The 19,344-nt window shown below is 40.2% G+C and overlaps 2 protein-coding genes across 3 annotated transcripts; one reads left to right on the top strand and one right to left on the bottom strand.

The window, feature by feature from the left end:
• Positions 1–953: 953 nt before the first annotated feature.
• LOC128602616 (lysophospholipid acyltransferase 7-like) lies at positions 954–7,497 on the bottom strand. 2 transcript variants are annotated; one of them, XM_053616631.1, is made up of 9 exons: positions 6,436–7,497; positions 4,984–5,063; positions 4,621–4,750; positions 3,202–3,328; positions 2,918–3,074; positions 2,577–2,772; positions 2,301–2,453; positions 1,979–2,155; positions 954–1,786 (listed from the first exon to the last, which is right to left on the bottom strand). In XM_053616631.1, the coding sequence occupies exons 2-9, from the start codon at positions 5,057–5,059 to the stop codon at positions 1,432–1,434; spliced, it is 1,371 nt and encodes a 456-aa protein (XP_053472606.1). In that variant the 5' UTR covers positions 5,060–5,063; positions 6,436–7,497; the 3' UTR covers positions 954–1,431. The 2 variants fall into 2 exon arrangements, with proteins under 2 accessions (XP_053472606.1, XP_053472521.1); XM_053616546.1 differs by having other exon boundaries at positions 4,984–7,497.
• A 3,232-nt stretch (positions 7,498–10,729) lies between these two features.
• Positions 10,730–16,835, top strand: mboat7 (membrane bound O-acyltransferase domain containing 7). Its single transcript, XM_053616435.1, has 9 exons — positions 10,730–10,783; positions 12,083–12,162; positions 12,286–12,415; positions 13,381–13,507; positions 13,610–13,766; positions 13,949–14,144; positions 14,250–14,402; positions 14,588–14,764; positions 15,450–16,835. The coding sequence occupies exons 2-9, from the start codon at positions 12,087–12,089 to the stop codon at positions 15,802–15,804; spliced, it is 1,371 nt and encodes a 456-aa protein (XP_053472410.1). The 5' UTR covers positions 10,730–10,783; positions 12,083–12,086; the 3' UTR covers positions 15,805–16,835.
• The last annotated feature ends 2,509 nt before the right edge of the window (positions 16,836–19,344 follow it).

Raw genomic sequence — 19,344 nt, 5'->3', positions numbered from 1 at the left:
ATTGATCATTTTTAAGCAACAAAATGAACACACACAAATTGACAGTATTTATAAGTATACAGGCCAAAAATGTTTTAAGAAATGGCAAAATCGATCAAGTTTCATAAAAAGCATTATAAAATAAAAATTAAAATTAATTTACTAAAACATATCTTAAGAAACAGGCGCATGGTGGCTTAGTGGTTAGCACATTCGCCTCACACCTCCAGGGTCCGTAGTGTATGAATGGGTGTGTGAGAGTGTATGTGATTGTGCCCTGCAATGGATTGGCACCCTGTCCAGGGTGTACCCCGCCTTGTGCCCGATGCTTCCTGGGATAGGCTCCAGGTTCCCCGTGACCCTGAAAAGGAGTAAGCGGTAGAAGATGGATGGATATCTTAAGAAACATTACTACTAGTATTATTATTATTAGTTGGATCTGTGACATCACTTTGGAAATCCCCCTGTCAAATATGTTGTTTGATGCTATATTTAGAAACTAAATGGTGTTTTTTTTTTTATGAGAGCGGTAACTGTACTGGGGTTATAACATGTCATTGTATATAAATGTAAGAAGTGTCGTACATTTACAGAATGAAGTAACACGTTACTTTGTTCAAATGAGGGAATGTATGTGTTACTACAGAACATTCAGCCCCCTACCTCTTAACACTTGGTTTCTGCTTTTGTTTAACATTTTTATTACACTGATTTAACTTCTGCTTTAAAGCATGTGGACAATCGGTTGTTTTGTTTTCAAAATATAATGTTAATATTTTTCAAAATCCTTCACACAATGTATAGCATACAACATATAGGCGGCAGGGGGGTTGGGAATACAGAAAATAAAAGTTGGCCTTTTAATCCAACTAAACGAAGAAATAATTGACCGATTAATCGATTATATAAATAACCTTTAGTTGCAGCCCTCAACATTATTATTGCACTGAAAAATACTTAACAATAATAATAACAACAACAACAATAAAAATTTTATTTCGGGGTACAATTAGTAATAGTACTATAACAATAGTAATATAAAAGTGAAGGAAGTCAGAAACGTTAGACCTTGTGGCTTTCATTTTGCCGGAAAACTGCAGGAAGTCCTCAGTTTTTTAAAATTCACTTCTCATTGCCCATGAGGTGAAATGCTGTAAACCTCTGCCCACAAAAATGTTTCTGAGTGCAACACAGTCAGACGGGTTCACCGTCTCATACAGCAACGAGCAAAAATAACATCTATATCTTCTTTACGATGTCGGTCCGGTTGGATATTTAAAACCTTTGAAACGTGAATTTAAGACATTTTAATACTAATTAAGGCTTTATTTTTACATTAAGGAATGTAAGACATATTAAGGACCCACAGACACCCTGCGATTATAACCTGAAACACCCAGCGCGCCTAACATCCCATAATGCACTGCGGAATGCGTTCGGCAGTTCGGAGTGTCACTTCTCGCGCTCCTCCCTCGTCCTCTCCTTCTTCCCTCCCCCTATCAGTCGTCCGGCGGCGATACAGATGAAGGCCATGACATGGATCAGGAAGTAAATAGAGCTCCAGTAGTGCAGCGTGTCGCTGGCATTCAGCAGGACGTAGCTCATGCATATGTAGTCGTACGTGCGCATCTTCAGGAACCAGTGCACCCAGTCGAACATTTTCTGTCCCTCAGCGCCGAGACGCGCGCGCACAGACGACTCCATCGACAACTCTGCAGCGATACATACCGGGATGGTGAGGAAGGACAGGTAATAACCTGCGTCCAGACCGTGCCAGAATGCGCTCACCAACATCGTCCATCCCGCTCTGGAGAGAGAGAGAGAGAGAGAGAGAAAATTCATCATTATTAAAACTTCATACACACACACATGGCTCCTCTACAGTCACCTGAGACAGAAAGAGAATGGTAGAAAAGAGAAAGAAAGTGTGAGAGACGAAGGTAGAGAGAAAGAGAGAACCCTATTATCTTTTTAATAAAATTGCAAGTGTGTGTGTTACCTCAGGGTGTAGGCTCTGAAAGGTGCGTTGCTGTAGATGTACTGATGAAGCCACCACTGCACCGTCATGTTCCAGTAGCGCATAGCTTGTCGCACTTTCACACAGAAGTCTGTGTTGTAGCAGTCAATGTTCTGGATGGTTCTGAAGTCATACTCGACCAGAGCACCGGGCTCGGGGCTAAACACACACATCAATGTTTATGTTACTCTACTTGTTTCACTTCTCATATAGACACTAATAAATGAACAGTATTGGGAATATGGCCATTGGAACAGAAGCGGTGCATGCTGGGAAATGTAGCTGGCTACTTTAGGACACAGACCTGTACTGCACTGTAGGTCCACATCCTGGTTTTGACTCCGACCCCTTTGGGTAGCACCCGAGTCCCGCGGTGATGCAGCCGGCCTCGGCTCCATGCCACGCAAAGTAGAACTTCATGCGGAACGCGAAGCACACCGCCACCATGTAGAAAAACCTGCGACGTTTATTATACAGGTCGCGTTATACACGGCTACGCACTAGCTCCAAACATCGTCAGCCTCGCAGTTAGCACATCACATCAAAAGCTTCAGTTAAAAGGAGAAGAAGAAAAACGCACCTGAAGAAGAAATTGTGGTCCAGGAAGTCGTCGGTGCGAACGTAGGAAACTGGGAACAGGAAATCAACACCCAGGGCGAGAGCGGCATAAACAGGAACCATCTTCAACTTGCTCAGGCACGGCACTTTACACGGCAGCGAAAGAGGATCGGTCTGTTCAAGCCAGTCCACATACGTCTGATAACGGAAGAAAGTCCCTGAGAGAGAGAGAGAGAGAGAGAGATGGAACGCCAATGGAATGCCTTTTCAGTCACCATGGAAACCTATTTACATCACAATGCAACCGCATGAGAAACATTTTGAGAAGGTTTTGTTACAGCGTTACAACACAAACAAAATTACCAATCATGAGCCCAACGTAGCAGTAGCTGTAGGAGATGATGTCATAGAGGGAGGGCTCGTGAGAGAGCCGGCCAATAACGGGCGACTTGGAGAACGAGCTCACTTCCTTTTCCTTCTCAAAGTGATAGCTCCGAACCTCATACGCCAAACTGACCATCTGTTACACACGACACAGTACACATGCATGTTTCGCTTCTTCACTTTCGCACATGCGCTTATGATTACAGTACGCACATGCTCAGTACAACGGCGTGAGAATCTCGTGAGTCGGCGTTCCCGCTGACCTTCAGGGTGAGGAGAAGCTGGATGATGTTAGGGAACAGTTCCGGAGGCGGAAGTCCGATCCACGTGCCTGTACGGAAGAAGAAAAGATAAAGGAACGTCCATCCGAGAGAAAGAGGCGGAGCTTTCCTACAAAGAAATCAACAATATTTAAAATAGACAATGAATATTAAACATTAGAATGCAATACGTAAGGAATAAAACACTTCCAATTACAATTTTTATTTAGTAAAAAACAGCACGTTGCACGTATATGGAGGACCAAACCTGCAGAAATTAAAAATAAATAAATTTTATCCTAAATTTAATTTTGTATTACTTTTATCCTTCATTCATTATTTTCTGTATTTATTTATTTTTATTCTTTTAGTTATTTTTAATATGTATTTATTTATGCGTTCATTTATTGTTATATTTATTTATTTATTCCCGCATGTATTTTATTTCCATATTTATACATTTATTTATTTTTACTCTCCCGTGTGCAATATGGAAAAGAGGGAAGTGTGTCCCTGCATAGCTCCAGTACATCATTGGTTGAGAGCTCACGTATAAGTGTCAGGTCCAAGAGAATAAATCACAAACTCGTTATTAACCACACGACACAGACCCAAACGAACACTAATGCATCTGAAAGATAAAAAGGCTATAAGGCTACTAGGAGCTGGATAGCTCTTTCATACACACCAAACAACTTTGCAAAGTTTCCAGCAGTTTGACCCTGTATGACCCTAACTAACACTCAAAGTAACTTGTAGGTCTGCGAGTCACTGGTTTTTAAACAAACTCCACTCACAGAACGGGTGAAGCATTAAAGAGCACTTCTCCATTCTGATGTGTATCTTACAGCAGGTATCAGATGAACATCATGGAGTGCGGCGATTGTTTACCTCGAAAAATAGTTTGAGTGTAAATGAGTGTATTTTCAGTTAGTACCTTCCATTTGCTACTTATACTTACATTACCTCAAGTGACATAATTAGCCAATGTCAGCTAGCTTAGTCAGTCATGACTCAAAGCTCTAAATTTGTTTCCTGACAACGGTGAACATCAATATTCTTGCAAAAAATTATACGACTACAGTTTAGCGTTGACGTGCTAATTAACTGCCATTTTGAGTTGATATCTCGCACGAAAAACACTATACACTACAGGAAAAAAATATTTTTGTGATTCTTGCGGCCAAAAAAGCTCGATTTTGCATTAATTTGTGTGATCACAAAAATCGTGAAATCCTGTAGGCACTGATTATAACACAAGGACCTATCCTGTGGATATACAGCATCAAGTCTGAATAACTGGGGACCCTGATGTCAACGTTAACCTCAACACAATTCCTTTCCTTCCAATTTAAAAGGGGGGGCTAAGGTTGTGTTAAAAAATCTGGACACACACACACACAAACACACACTCTCTCTCACCTCCAGTTGACTCGGATGAGCAGCCACGTTCCCAGAATGGTGCACAGCGAGTGTAAAGTGTGTATCCCGCACGTGCCGATGGTCATGAGGAGACCCAAACTCAACGCTGCCCCCTTCTTCACTTGAGGACCTGTTACACAATGCAACACACACAATAATAATGATCTCATCCTGCGAGGAGTCGACAAAAAAGAATAAAGTTTTGAAATAGGACACCACTTTTAAGACATTCTGTTAACGTTCGTTAGACAGACTTACGTAGAATACCAGAACAGTGTTTCTGCATCAGAGAAGTTTCCTACGTAGAACCCCTTTAGAAAGCTAAGAACCTTAATTAGCTCTCGGCTGAGAGTCAGGACTTACTGAGGTAGCGGAACAGGACCCCCACAGGTATGTATATGGAGAAGAACCCCATGAACAACAGCTCCTCTGGAGACATTTCTCTGTTCACAATAAAAAGGGAGAAATAATCCTGTGAGTAATGCCTTAGAAACAGCAGAGTCCCTACTGAGAACACGAACATGAATTCTAAAATATGAGAGACAAAATGGCCAACGTTCTACTGAGAACACGAACATGAATTCCAATGTATGAGAGCCAAAATGGCCGACGTTCTACTGAGAACACGAACTAGACAAGAATTTGTGAATGAGAATAAAACAGACGTTTTAGATGGAACCTTAAACACTCAGAGGCTCTAGTTATTTTTCGACATCGCTGTGGTTACGCTGCATTTACACGCGGTGGATGTAAAACACAGGATGTTTGTGATATAATGTTCGCATGCAACCACAGATATGAGAGAGAAGAAGCTCAGATCAGACCAGATCAGATGTGGAGTTAAAGAAAAACGGATCTCTGATAGGCAAATGACGGAAGAGTCTCGTTTCAGAGACGACTCACTCTGGCTTTAATTTACGATTTATGATCTTCACACCTGTTTGTTCAAATTCAAAACAAGCTGGTCAGTTTATATACAATATATCGTATATAATATAATATAATAATCGATATGTTTTAGAGAGTATCATGGACATCATTAGGACTGTGATAACACTGACATTAACTCCACTGTTAATCTAATCGTGTGTTATTTCTGCCCCAAATCTTTCAATCCTTTTCCAGGTTACATAACTTACATTTTATAAACAACAAACACGTAGAAATAAAAACATTTCAAAACAGTTTAAACCGTGACGAATATCATCAATCAGATAACTGATATATTCTCCATTAACGTCAGAAGATTACAGATTTCAATAATTAATGATGTTTTTTACAGGCTCGGTGGCATCGTACAGCCTCCTGCGATATCTATTACAATTTAAATATTTATACAATAATTATTATAATGACTGAAACGTATACAAGTCTAGTGTCTGTATGAAGACATTTTGTCATCTGGTTGTTTTTTTTTCAGGATACAGACAATATTTCATCAACATTTAAATCTGTTTTAATTATCATTATATTCATTCTGTTTATTATATTTATTTATATTAGATTTTTTTTAGGTGTTTACATGTAAATGTCCATGTCACATTATTCACACAATACATATCAACAAATTAATAGTTTACAGCTGAGCAATTTTAGATTCTTTTATAATCACAACTATTTATTATTCTAAAGATATTTAAGTTCAAAGTCCAACATTTTTGCAACATGTTTAAGAGACCTGTCCACTACTGACATGCTAGCAGGACTTAGCACAGAATAACAACCTGAACACAACAGGACGCTTAGAATAACATTTTAAAGCTGATACTCTTATTTTATTAAAGTCTAAACTGAAATAGTTTTATTAATACATACAACGGCAGGTATTAGTATGTTCGTGTTCTTCTTCTTGTTGTTGTTTTTAATGGCGGTTGGCAAACCACTAAAGGTGCATTACCGCCACCTACTGGACTGGAGTGTGGGCGGTAGATTGGCGGGGGGGGGGGGGAATAAATAAATATATAAATAATAATAATAATAATAATAATTATTATTATTATTATTATAGCAATAATAATAATACTTTTTAAAAAAAGAAAAAGAAAAAAGTATAATAATAGGAATAATAATAATACTAAAATTAAATAGAAAAAAAACCACTCATAATAATAATACCAAAACAATACTGCATAAATAAAAGAAAATAAAGAGATAAATAGCTATATACTAGTTATTCGTACTATAGATTACTAAATTCTCTCACTTATACCAGTACTTTTTAAATAGTTCATTAGGAGGCGGTGCATTTCCCCAGATGTTTTCCCCAGCAAGTTCTCTAGTGTCATGTTTTGTTTTCCAATCTGCATCTCTAGCTCAGCTCTTTCCTCCTCATACCTTTTGCAGTCTAACAGAATGTGTTTCACTGTCTCTTGTGTACTGCAGTGTGTGCAGAGTCCAGTGGGGGTGTTTTCCTATTCTGTTTAATGCTAGATTTGATCCAGCATGACCTATTCTAAGATGCATAATTATCATCTCTTCCTTTGGGTTTCTGGCCTGCCTCACACTCATGCTTACTTGTTTTTGTATGGTATATATGTGTTGTCCGGTGTCAGCTGTGTCCCAGTATTCCTGCCATGTTTTATGCGCGTGTCCCTTTATAAGGGTTTTGATCTCTGCTCTACTTAATGGTACTTGTATATCAACTGTTTCATGTTTTATAGATCTTTTTGCCAGTACATCCACAATTTCATTCCCTTCTACCCCTACATGTGCAGGAACCCAGAAGAAGGAAACACTCAGCCCCTTAGCATGAAGTATGAGAAGCAGATAAAGTATTTGGTAGACAATGTCTTGTCTGCATGATGTTGTCCCAGACTGTATGCTTGATAGTGCTGATAGACTGTCAGAAGCTATAGCGACATCTTGGTTCTGATGACTTTTTTCCAACCACTGCAGTGCCAATAGGACTCCTAACAATTCTACAGTGTACACTGATAAATAATCAGTCGTCCTTTTTTTGACTGCTACTTTGACCGAGGAATGAAAAAAGCTGCACCGGTGCGGCCAGTCTCAGGCTGTTTTGACCCATCTGTATATATGAGTAATTTATCCTGATATTGGTCCATATAGTTTTGAATTATTAACCCTTGTGGTGCTATTTTTGAATTCTCTTTTAATATTTGTTGTAATGTTGTATCTACAGATGGTTTTATGAATCTCCAGGGTGGTACAGTTGGTATCGCCACAATGGGGCTTACTTGTAGCTGACTAAGCCCTGCATTTTGTGCCTTTGCATTTCCTAACCATCCAAAGCTATTAAAGTTAGTCCTACAAAACTCTTCATTCTTCTAAGATGGCTTTCATGGGGTGCACCCTGCTATGCCCTTGTAGATTTACCCAATATGCCAGCATGCTCTTAACCCTCCTGATACACAGCGGCATCTCTCCTGTCTCCACCTGTAATGCAGTCACTGGTGATGATTTAAATAGTACATATGCGAAGTGCTTGTGCCTGTTCCACATCAAGCTTTTTAAGATTTGATTGTGATGCCGACATATATGCTAGGCAGCCATAATCAAAGGTGGCCCTCATAAGAGACTGATATATATTTATGAGCGATGCCTTACTTGCTCCCCAGTCTTGCCCTGACAGACACCTCAGAACATTACTAATCTTTTTACATTTGTTTTTAATTTTATCAATATGCAGACCCCAGGTCAGCTTCTCATCAAATCAAAAAACATTCCTAAAAATCTCATAGCCTTGACCTATTCAAGATCTAGCCCATATAATTTAAGTGGTACTGTTTTATGACGTTTAGAGAAACATATACCTTGTGATTTTGAAATTGATAGTTTAAATCCCCATTCATTTGCCCACTGTTCTACTTTCCCTATTGCATGTTGCATTTTCTTTCTTAAATATTCTATATTCCGACCCCTAACCCAGAGTGCCCCATCATCCGCATAAAGTGACTTTCCTATATTTCCTCCGATCTGATCAAATATGTCATTGATCATAATATTAAACAGTATTGGGCTACATACACTGCCTTGTGGGGTACCATGTTCCACTGCATACCTATTTGAGTACTCTGCACCTACTCTAACTTCTATTGCTCTTCTGTTCAGGAAGTCTAATACCCAATTATACATCTTACCATTTATTCCTAATTTGTCAAGTTTAATTAGAAGTCCATCCTTCCAAAGCATATCATACGCTTTTTCAACATCAAAAAATACAGCAATTACACTTTCTTTGTTAGTTTGAGCTTTCCTAATTTCTGACTCTAGGCATAATATAGAATCCATTGTCCCCCGCCCTTTATGAAATCCTGACTGATACGGTGAAAGAAGCCCTTTACTTTCTAGTTATCTAGTCTATCTGTTACCATCCTCTCCATAGTTTTGCCTAGCTGTGACATTAATGCTATGGGTCTATAGCTTGCTGGATCTGACAGGTCTTTTCCAGGTTTGAGTATTGGAACTATAACTGCCTGTTTCCATGTTAGTGGGTTTTCTCCTGTATTCCATACCATATTTAACAGTCTTAATACCATATCAAGTGTGGTGTCTCTCATGTGATCTAACATGCTATAGCATATACCATCTTTCCCTGGTGCCGTTTGCCGTGCATTTGATGTGGCCCTTTTTAATTCAAATAGAGTAAATGGGAAGTCCAACTCTCCCCCTGATGTAGTCCTTCTTTCCACTATCCCTGGGTTTTGGGCAAGTGTCTGATCTCTTCACTGCTTAGCTGTTGAGGATAGTTTTTCAGTACTGTGGATCTTCACAAAAGTTTTTACCAAAAGTTCTGCTTTTTCTGCATTGCTGATCGCATTTATATTATTGCTACTTAACACTGGTATTTCCACACTGTTTCTTATTCCGCTCATTTTCCTAATTGTTCTCCATATGTCTGATAGCTGGGTTTCTCTTCCAATTTTATTGCAGAATTGTCTCCAATACCCACGTTTGGCTGATCTAATTATTTTCCTAACTACTGCTTGTGCACTTTTATAGTTAATCAAAGTTACCAGTGTATGGTGAGCCTTGAGTTGCCCAAAAGCTTTATTTCTCTTTTTAATTACTATACTACAGCTCTCATTCCACCATGGCACGTTCTTTCTTCGTTCACATCTTGTCTTTTTAGGAATTGTTTCTTCAGCTGTTTGTATAATTGCTGTAGTCACTTTCCTGTTCATTTCTTCTACATCTGTAATATCCCTATTCACTAATTCCACACATTTTATTTCACTTAGCAATTGGTACATCTGCCAATCAGCTTTATCTAACCTCCACCTTGGTATTCTCACTTCGCTATCCTGGTGTATCTCTACTCCTATCCTGGTTATTATAGGATAGTGATCACTACCTACTGTCGACTGGTCTAAAACCTCCCATGTGCTGATTCCTGCCATTTCAGTTGACATTATCGTCAGATCAATAGCACTTTCTGTGTTATGTGAACTACTATACCGTGTGCCCTTTCCGTCATTAACACGTTTCGTGTTCTTCTTCGTCTTCTTTTTGGTTTTATAGCGGGTTGTGAATCAATTTAAGAGGTGCATATAACGCCACCTACTGTTGTGGAGTGTGAAGAAAATTAAATCCATATTTCTCCCATATTCCTTATATCCGATATACCAAATATTACGTGTTATCTACTTTCAGTTACTATCTCTTCCTACACTTCTGCTCACTTAAAAATTGGGTGGTGTGATACCCAGTTGTTGGTGCCGTGTTCTAAGGTGTTTAACACATCTAGATGTAAATATCAGAAAATGAGAGCTGAAATTATGATCTATGGTCTCATATTCAACTTTCTATCGCAAACCCAAATGTCTTCGGCATAATAGCAAAAACAAAAGAATTGGCCTTGCTGTTCCAATACTTTTGGAGGGGGCTGTGCAGTTGTAGGAAGTGATGGCTCGGATGAGGAGGTGAAAGCCGTTCACTAGGAAACGAGGATATAAATATCTTTTAAAATCAGTGATTATTATTATGTATTATTATTATTTTATTATTATTACCTATTCGACAGTCACTTCGTGCTTTAGCTAGCCCTCACGCGCTAGGCGGGGAAACGAACCAGCCAATCAGAGCTCGAGTTTATCGAACCGTCACGTCGACCAATGGGCGCGTGCGGTTAACCTGGTAACAGGAAGTGATTCACTCACTCTGTGCCTCTAGTGTAGACCGGTAGACGTTTATACCTGTCGTTGTAAGTATTAATAAAACTATTTCAGTTTAGATTTTAGTAAAATAAGAGTACCAGCTTTTAAGTGCTATTTTAAGCGTCCTGTTGTGTTCAGGTTGTTATTCTGTGCTAAGTCCTGCTAGCATGTCAGTAGTGGACAGGTCTCTTAAACATGTTGCAAAAATGTTGGACTTTGAACTTAAATATCTTTAGAATAATAAATAGTTGTGATTATAAAAGAATCTAAAATTGCTCAGCTGTAAACTATTAATTTGTTGATGTGTATTGTGTGAATAATGTGACATGGACATTTACATGTAAACACCTAAAACAAATCAAATATAAATAAATATAATACACAGAATGAATATAATGATAATTAAAACAGGTTTAAATGTTGATAAAATAAATTGTCTGTATCCTGAACAAAAAAAAAACAGATACAGACACTAGACTTGTATACGTTTCAGTCATAATAATTATTGTATAAATATTTAAATTGTAATAGATATCACAGGAGGCTATACGATGCCACAGAGCCTGTAAAAAACATCATTAATTATTGAAATCTGTAATCTTCTGACATTAATGGTGAATATATCAGTTATCCGATTGATGATATTCGTCACAGTTTAAACTGTTTTGAAATGTTTTTATTTCTACGTGTTCGTTGTTTATAAAATGTAAGTTATGTAACCTGGAAAAAGATTGAAAGATTTGGGGCAGAAATAACACACGATTAGATTAACAGTGGAGTTAATGTCAGTGTTATCACAGTCCTAATGATGTCCGTGATACTCTCTAAAACATATCGATTATTATATTATATTATATACGATATATTGTATATAAACTGACCAGCTTGTTTTGAATTTGAACAAACAGGTGTGAAGATCATAAATCGTAAATTAAAGCCAGAGTGAGTCGTCTCTGAAACGAGACTCTTCCGTCATTTGCCTATCAGAGATCCGTTTTTCTTTAACTCCACATCTGATCTGGTCTGATCTGAGCTTCTTCTCTCTCATATCTGTGGTTGCATGCGAACATTATATCACAAACATCCTGTGTTTTACATCCACCGCGTGTAAATGCAGCGTAACCACAGCGATGTCGAAAAATAACTAGAGCCTCTGAGTGTTTAAGGTTCCATCTAAAACGTCTGTTTTATTCTCATTCACAAATTCATGTCTAGTTCGTGTTCTCAGTAGAACGTCGGCCATTTTGTCTCTCATATTTTAGAATTCATGTTTGTGTTCTCAGTAGGGCCTCTGCTGTTTCTAAGGCATTACTCACAGGATTATTTCTTCCTTTTACTGTGAACAGAGAAATGTCTCCAGATGAGCTGGTGTACCTGGGAATCCTCGCCGCATCCATACCTGTGGGGGTCCTGTTCCGCTACCTCAGTAAGTCTAACGAACATTAATACACTGTCTTAAAAGCGGTGTCCTATTTCAAAACTTTATTCTTTTTTTCGACTCCTCGCAGGATGAGATCATTATTATTGTGTGTGTTGCGTTGTGTAACAGGTCCTCAAGCGAAGAAGGGGGCAGCGTTGAGTTTGGGTCTCCTCATCACCATCGGCACGTGCGGGATACACACTTTACACTCGCTGTGCACCGTTCTGGGAACGTGGCTGATCATCCGAGTCAACTGGAGGTGAGAGTGTGTGTGTGTGTGTGTGTCCAGATTTTTTAACACAACTTTAGCCCCGCCCACTAAAATGTAGACTTTAGTGTTAGCATTGACATCAGAGTCCCCAGTTATTCAGACTTGATGCTGTATATACAGGATAGGTCCTTGTATTTCTGCAGTTGTAAAGATGATGTTTCATGCCTTTCGTCATGGCGTGGTTAGCTTTCAGCGATTTCATCATTAGACTTCCATGTTAAACTGCTTCCTGTTCCCTATATTTTTGTGGCTCTATGCAAATGACACATTTTAATATGACAAACCACAGCCTGCTGCTCTCGAAGAAGAACACCGTAACGAAAACATGCCTAATAATTATGAAGCGTATAATTATCTTTTATAAATATATATGGAAAATGATTTCTTAATTAATTATCAGTATTAATTACACATACATTTATTTGTTTGTTTATTCTTTATTTACGGAAACTTTTTTTTTTAAATAATCAATTTAAATACGAAAATAATGTATAATCAGTGTGTCCAGGATTACTCAGTATATGTATATGTGTGGACAACATGGCACCATTCGCTCCCATTGTGCGATTTCAAAGCCTTTTTTATTTTTTTTGGTTGAAAGGGAAGTCGCAGTTTTGCGAAAATTTGTAGGCGCAGTAGAGACAGCCAGTCAGACAGTGGCTCCGCCTCTCACCCGCCCATATTAGTACGTCGGGAGAGCATGTGCTGCGAGATATCAACTGAAGCGTAACTCAAAACGGCATTTAATTACTATGTCAAACGCTAAACTGTAGTCGTATAATTTTTCCTGCCATAAGATACATATCAGAATGGAGAAGTGCTCTTTTATGTTTCACCCGTTCTGTCAGTGGAGTTCATTTAAAATTGTAATTGGAAGTGTTTTATTCCTTACGTATTGCATTCTAATGTTTAATATTCATTGTCTATTTTAAATATTGTTGATTTCTTTGTAGGAAAGCTCCACCCCTTTCTCTCGGATGGACGTTCCTTTATCTTTTCTTCTTCCGTATGGTCATGTGGTTCGGACTTCCGGCTCCGCCGCCGTTCGCGAACGCCATCCAGCTTCTCCTCACCCTGAAGGTCAGCGGGAACCCCAGCTCACGAGATTCTCACACCGTTGTACTGAGCATGTGCGAAAGTGAAGAAACGAATCATGCATGTGTAATGTGTCGTGTGTAACAGTTGGTCAGTTTGGCGTACGAGGTTCAGAGCTATCACTTTGAGAAGAAAAAGGAAGTGAGCTCGTTCTCCAAGTCGCCCGTGATTGGCCGGCTCTCTCACGAGCCCTCCCTCTATGACATCCTCTCATACAGCTACTGCTACGTTGGGATCATGACGGGTAATTTTGTTTGTGAGCTTCCTACATGTTATCGCTGCGTGTTGTAACGCAGTAACATAACCTTCTCATAACCTTGCATTGTGGCGTAAATAGGTTTCCATGGTGACTGAAAAGGCATTCCATTGGCATCCATCTCTTTCTCTCTCTCTCTCTCGCTCTCTCTCTCTCTCTCTCTCTCTCAGGGCCGTTCTTCCGTTATCAGACGTATGTGGACTGGCTCGAACAGACCGATCCTCTCGCGCTGCCGTGTAAAGTGCCGTGCCTGAGCAAGTTAAAGCTGGTTCCTGTTTATGCCGCTCTCTTCATGGGTGTTAACTTCCTGTTCCCGTTGTCCTACGTTCGCACCAACGACTTCCTGGAGCACAACTTCTTCTTCAGGTGCATTCTTCTTCTAAATGAACAAGGATGAATGACTGAAGGCTGACGATGTTTGGAGCTAGCGCGTAGCCATGTATAACGCGACTTGTATAATAAACGTCGCAGGTTTTTCTACATGGTGGCGGTGTTCTTCGTGTTCCGCATGAGGTTCTACTCGGCGTGGTGCGGAGCCGAGGCCGGCTGCATCACCGCAGGACTCGGGTGCTACCCAAAGGGGGCGGAGTCTAAACCAGGAGGCGGACCTACAGTGCAGTACAGGTCTGTGTCCTAAAGTAGCCAGCTACATTTCCCAGCATGCACCGCTTCTGTTCCAATGGCCATATTCCCAATACTGTTCATTTATTAGTGTCTATATGAGAAGTGAAACAAATAGAGTAACATAAACATTGATGTGTGTGTGTGTGTGTGTGTGTGTGTGTGTGTGTGTGTGTGTGTGTGTTTAGCCCCGAGCCCGGTGCTCTGGTCGAGTATGACTTCAGAACCATCCAGAACATCGACTGCTACAACACAGACTTCTGTGTGAAAGTGCGACACGGTATGCGCTACTGGAACATGACAGTGCAGTGGTGGCTTCATCAGTACATCTACAGCAGCGCACCGTTCAGAGCCTACGCCCTGAGGTAACACACACACACACACCATGAAAAAAAGAATGAAATGAAATGATTGAGGGAAGGAAGAAAGGAAAGAAGGAAATGATGTAGGGAAGGAAGGATAGACGATGACGATGTTGGAGATGATGATGAAGGTAAGGAAGGAAAGATGATGATGATGGATGGAAGGAAGGAAAGATGATGATGATGATGATGATGGAGGGAAGGAAAGCGTGAAATGATAGAGGGATGGAAGGAAATGAGGGAAGGAAGGAATGATGATGAGGATGATGACGGTGGTGGTGGGAAGGAAAGAAAGGATGATGATGATGATGGAAGGAAAGAAGGAAATGGGGGAAGGAAAAACGATGATGGTGGTGGGAAGGAAGGAAGGAATGTATGATGATGATGATGGAGGGAAGGGAATGAGGGATGAAGGAAGGAAATGATGGAGAGAAGGAAAAGTAAGTGAACAATAGAAACAGGAATATCAAAATCAAAAAGAGGGAATGATGGTGGGATGAAGAACAAATGACAAAGGAAAAAATAAACGAGGGAAGAAAGAAAAAGACACAAACAAAAAGATAGTTTAGGGAAAGGAAAACGGAAAAACAAAGAAGCAAATGAAGAATTCTCACACACACACACACACACACGTGCACACATACAATTTTAATAAAAAATGATAAATTCTCTCTCTCTCTCTCTCCAGAGCGGGATGGACGATGTTGGTGAGCGCGTACTGGCACGGTCTGCACGCAGGTTATTACCTGTCCTTCCTCACCATCCCGGTGTGTATCGCTGCAGAGTTGTCGATGGAGTCGTCTGTGCGCGCGCGTCTCGGCGCTGAGGGACAGAAGGTGTTCGACTGGGTGCACTGGTTCCTGAAGATGCGCGCGTACGACTACATGTGCATGGGCTTCGTCCTGCTGAATGCCAGCGACACGCTGCACTACTGGAGCTCTATTTACTTCCTGATCCACGTCGTGGCCTTCATCTGTATCGCCGCCGGACGACTGATGGGAGGAGGGAAAAAGGAGAGGACGAGGGAGGAGCGTGAGAAGTGACGTTCTGTGGTCTGCAGTGCATTATCGGATTTCAGGCGTGCGCTGGGTATTTTGGGTTATTATTAGTGCACCTGCCATGTAAGAACTACAAATCCCAGTATGCACTGTTTCTGTGCCCCTGTTTTAGCCCCCTGTTTTAGCTCTCTTTTTACCACGCCCTCTACAGCTTCCTTTAAAATGCGCATCAGGAGCGCACACTCGCAGCCCGAACGCAGGAGGAGGAAGTGTGTAAGGATTTTCAGTCTGAGGGAACTGGTTACCCTTAGCAACGAGCACACCATCACTGATTTCCTCCAAACTGCATTCAGTCACATCAACTCACTAATGACACGGTAAAGTAATGAAAGAAAAGAACGGCTTAGGGAAAGAGAGAAAGACGGGAAGATGATCAAGAAAGAAATATAGGAAAGGAAAGAAGGAAATTCTGGAGAGAAGGAAAATGAAATGATGGAGGGAGGGAAAGAAATTAAGGAAATGGGGGAGGGAAAGAAAGAATGAAATGATGGAGGGGAAAAAAGGAAAGAATGAAGTTATGGAGAGAAGGAAAGAAAGAATGAAGTGATTGAGGGAAAGAAGGAATTGATTGAGGGAAGGAAGAAGATGATGGAGAGAAAGAAAGAAGGAAATGATGGAGAGAAGGAAGGAAAGAATGGCATTATGGAGGGAAGGAAAGAATGAAATGATGAGAAGGAAGGATGGAGAGAAGGAAAAGAAACGGATGACGGAGGAATATCAAAATCAAAAAGAGGGAATGATGGAGGGATGAAAAACAAATAAATGATGGAAGAAAGAAAAAGAGACTAACAAAAAAAGATGGTTTAGGGATTTAAGGAAAATGGAAAAACAAAGACGCAAATATAGAAGAATAAAAGCAAGCTGGATAGAGGGATGAAAGGGGGAAGATACACGTTTAAAAAAGGAAAGAACCCCACTTCACTTGGGCTGATGAAGTTTTGGGGGTGTGTTAAAGACAGAACTGAAACGGGTGGATGAACAGATTGTGATGTTTCTGTGCCGTGAATGTGCTAAAAGACGAAACGGTTGATGGACAGATGGAGGGAGGGAACAAAAAAGGACTTAAAAATGAATATAAAAGTTTCATGTGCCAGTAACCAGTGTATAATGACTTCATCTCCCAGCATGCACTGCACATAAATACTGTCTGTAGGACAGAGAGATTAGCGTTACAAAAAAGGAAGGTGTTTAAGAACTCCATATGCCACAATGCACTGCTTCTGTGAAGTCAAAGAAAAGAGGTTTAAAAAATTTCTCAATCGCCAATGTGAGAACACCGTTTCCCAGAATGCACTGCTTCGATGCCAATTCTCATGTTAAGGTTTACATTAGGAAAGGATGGAGCGTTATGTTAGCGAGTATGACGTGCCAAACCGAGACATAAGCAACGTTACATTAGAACTACATCTCCCAGCATGCACTGCTTCTGTACTAACTGCCATACACCCAGTATTATTCACAACATTCACCAACAGAGGTGATCTGAAGGGTGGTAGAAAGTCATAGTTGGTGTGTAAAGACTACATTTCCCATCATGCACTGCTTCTGCCTCAACCAGCTGACGCTCCACTGCCATGTGAACGTGATCGGAGGTTCTCAGGGGTCACGTGATAGACGACATGTAGCGCGATGGTACAAGAACCTGAGCGTTAAAGTGAGACAAGGTGTGCGTTAATTCCAGAAATGTTACAGAGGTTCATGGGAGTTAAAGTCCATCTTAGTTATGTAGTTTTTATATGGTGGATTTTTTTTGTTGTTGTTTTTGGATACCAACATTCTGTTTATTTCTGTTTGTCACTTTCCTTCACTGGAACATTCTCTACGGCGTCCATTTCCTGTCGCGAGTAATACTGCGTGAACACAGCGACAAAATTGCGAATTTTACGAACGGAAATTTACGAAAATTTAGTTTGTAAATCTGTGTTTTGCTTTTCATGTGGCTTCAGTAGGATCTTCGCTAGAAACACATTCGTTACGAACAAGATTGTAGCTGCACCGTAGATCCTTACGGATTTCCAGTCATTCCGCACACACGAACGCCGCATCGTGGACGTGCAGTTACTTCTCACAGGAAAAAGCCTCGTACTTCTCACTCACTCCATCACACTGAACGTGAATGTATATTTTGTGTATATTTTTAAGTATTTTACATGAGAAAAGTGTTTCCCTGTTCTGCCATGAGACTAAATAGTCATGTGTTGATATTAAAATTCCAAGTTGAAATGAACCTGCGTCTTAAGTTGCTACTGCTGTTCGCTAATAACCAAGCTAGCTAAGCTTTTTAGCGATGGATGATTAGCGACTCCAACAAGCCAGCAATGTGCCGCTAGTCAGCTAGCTATATCTAACGCCTTATTTTATGAAGTTGTTAACTAGCTAGCTGTTATGGGTTAGCCAAGAACCCTAGCTAGCTTGTTTAGTAGCAGGCTACAGTCCACTGTGGACGTGTCCCAAACCACACGCACTATACATTATGTACTGTAGACCGAATAAACACTGTGGATGTGTCCCAAACCACATGCACTATATACTGTAGACCACACTGTGGACATGTCCCAAACCACACGCACTATACATTATATATTCTAGGCCACATAAAGACTGTGGATGTGTCCCAAACCACACGCACTATACACTATATATTCTAGGCCACATAAACACTGTGGACGTGTCCCAAACCACACACACCGTTCACTATATACTGCAGGCCACATAAACACCATCATTCCACTGTGGACGTGTCCCAAACCACAGTAAACAAGAGTGCATTGTTTGGGCACTAGCCCATAGCAGGGCATTGTGGGATTTCAGTCATTCTGTTCTGACTGCGTATGAGAGTAGTGCACTATGGTAGTGAGCATTATGTGGTTTAGAACATGGATAATGATAATTATTTATAGCTAGTTATATTATTTATAGGAAAACATGTCATTATGCTGTGTGTGTGTGGTCACACTTTATGACCGCTCTCAGCAGGAAGCTTGAATTTCCTGGAAGAGACAGTAAATGTTTAACACACACACACACACACACACACACACACACACACACACACACTCTTGTATCAGTCCAGATAAATTCTAACTACATGCACACCTCGATCTGCCCTGATCTCCATGGTAACCGGCAGCCATTAACACACAGTAGCTGCTGCTTATGTCTTTAGCGTGATGATGTTGTAATGATATTAGCACAGCACTCGAGAGTAAATGAGCTCCTTTACTTTATTATATAATATTTTTGTATTATTTAATGCCGTAATAATCGCTAACTACCAAACTAGCAAGCTAGTTCAGTGGCCATCCCTCAGTCTTATGCTATCTAGCTATAAGGGTCATAAGACTACTGAATAAACGCTGTATTTAACAAAGCTAACTAGCATAATACTGAGGAATAGTCTTGAACTAGCTAGCTATTTTTTATTATTATTATTATTTAGCTAATATAGCTAAATACCAGAGTAGCTTGTGTAATGCTAGTTAGCTTGTTACATTCAGTGCTATGCCTACGGTATGTGATAGTTAA

Source organism: Ictalurus furcatus, chromosome 1 (genome assembly GCF_023375685.1).
Source record: "Ictalurus furcatus strain D&B chromosome 1, Billie_1.0, whole genome shotgun sequence".
Taxonomy (NCBI): Eukaryota; Metazoa; Chordata; class Actinopteri; order Siluriformes; family Ictaluridae; genus Ictalurus; species Ictalurus furcatus.
Note: the sequence above shows the minus strand (reverse complement) of the source record. Positions and strands in the feature narration are given on the sequence as shown.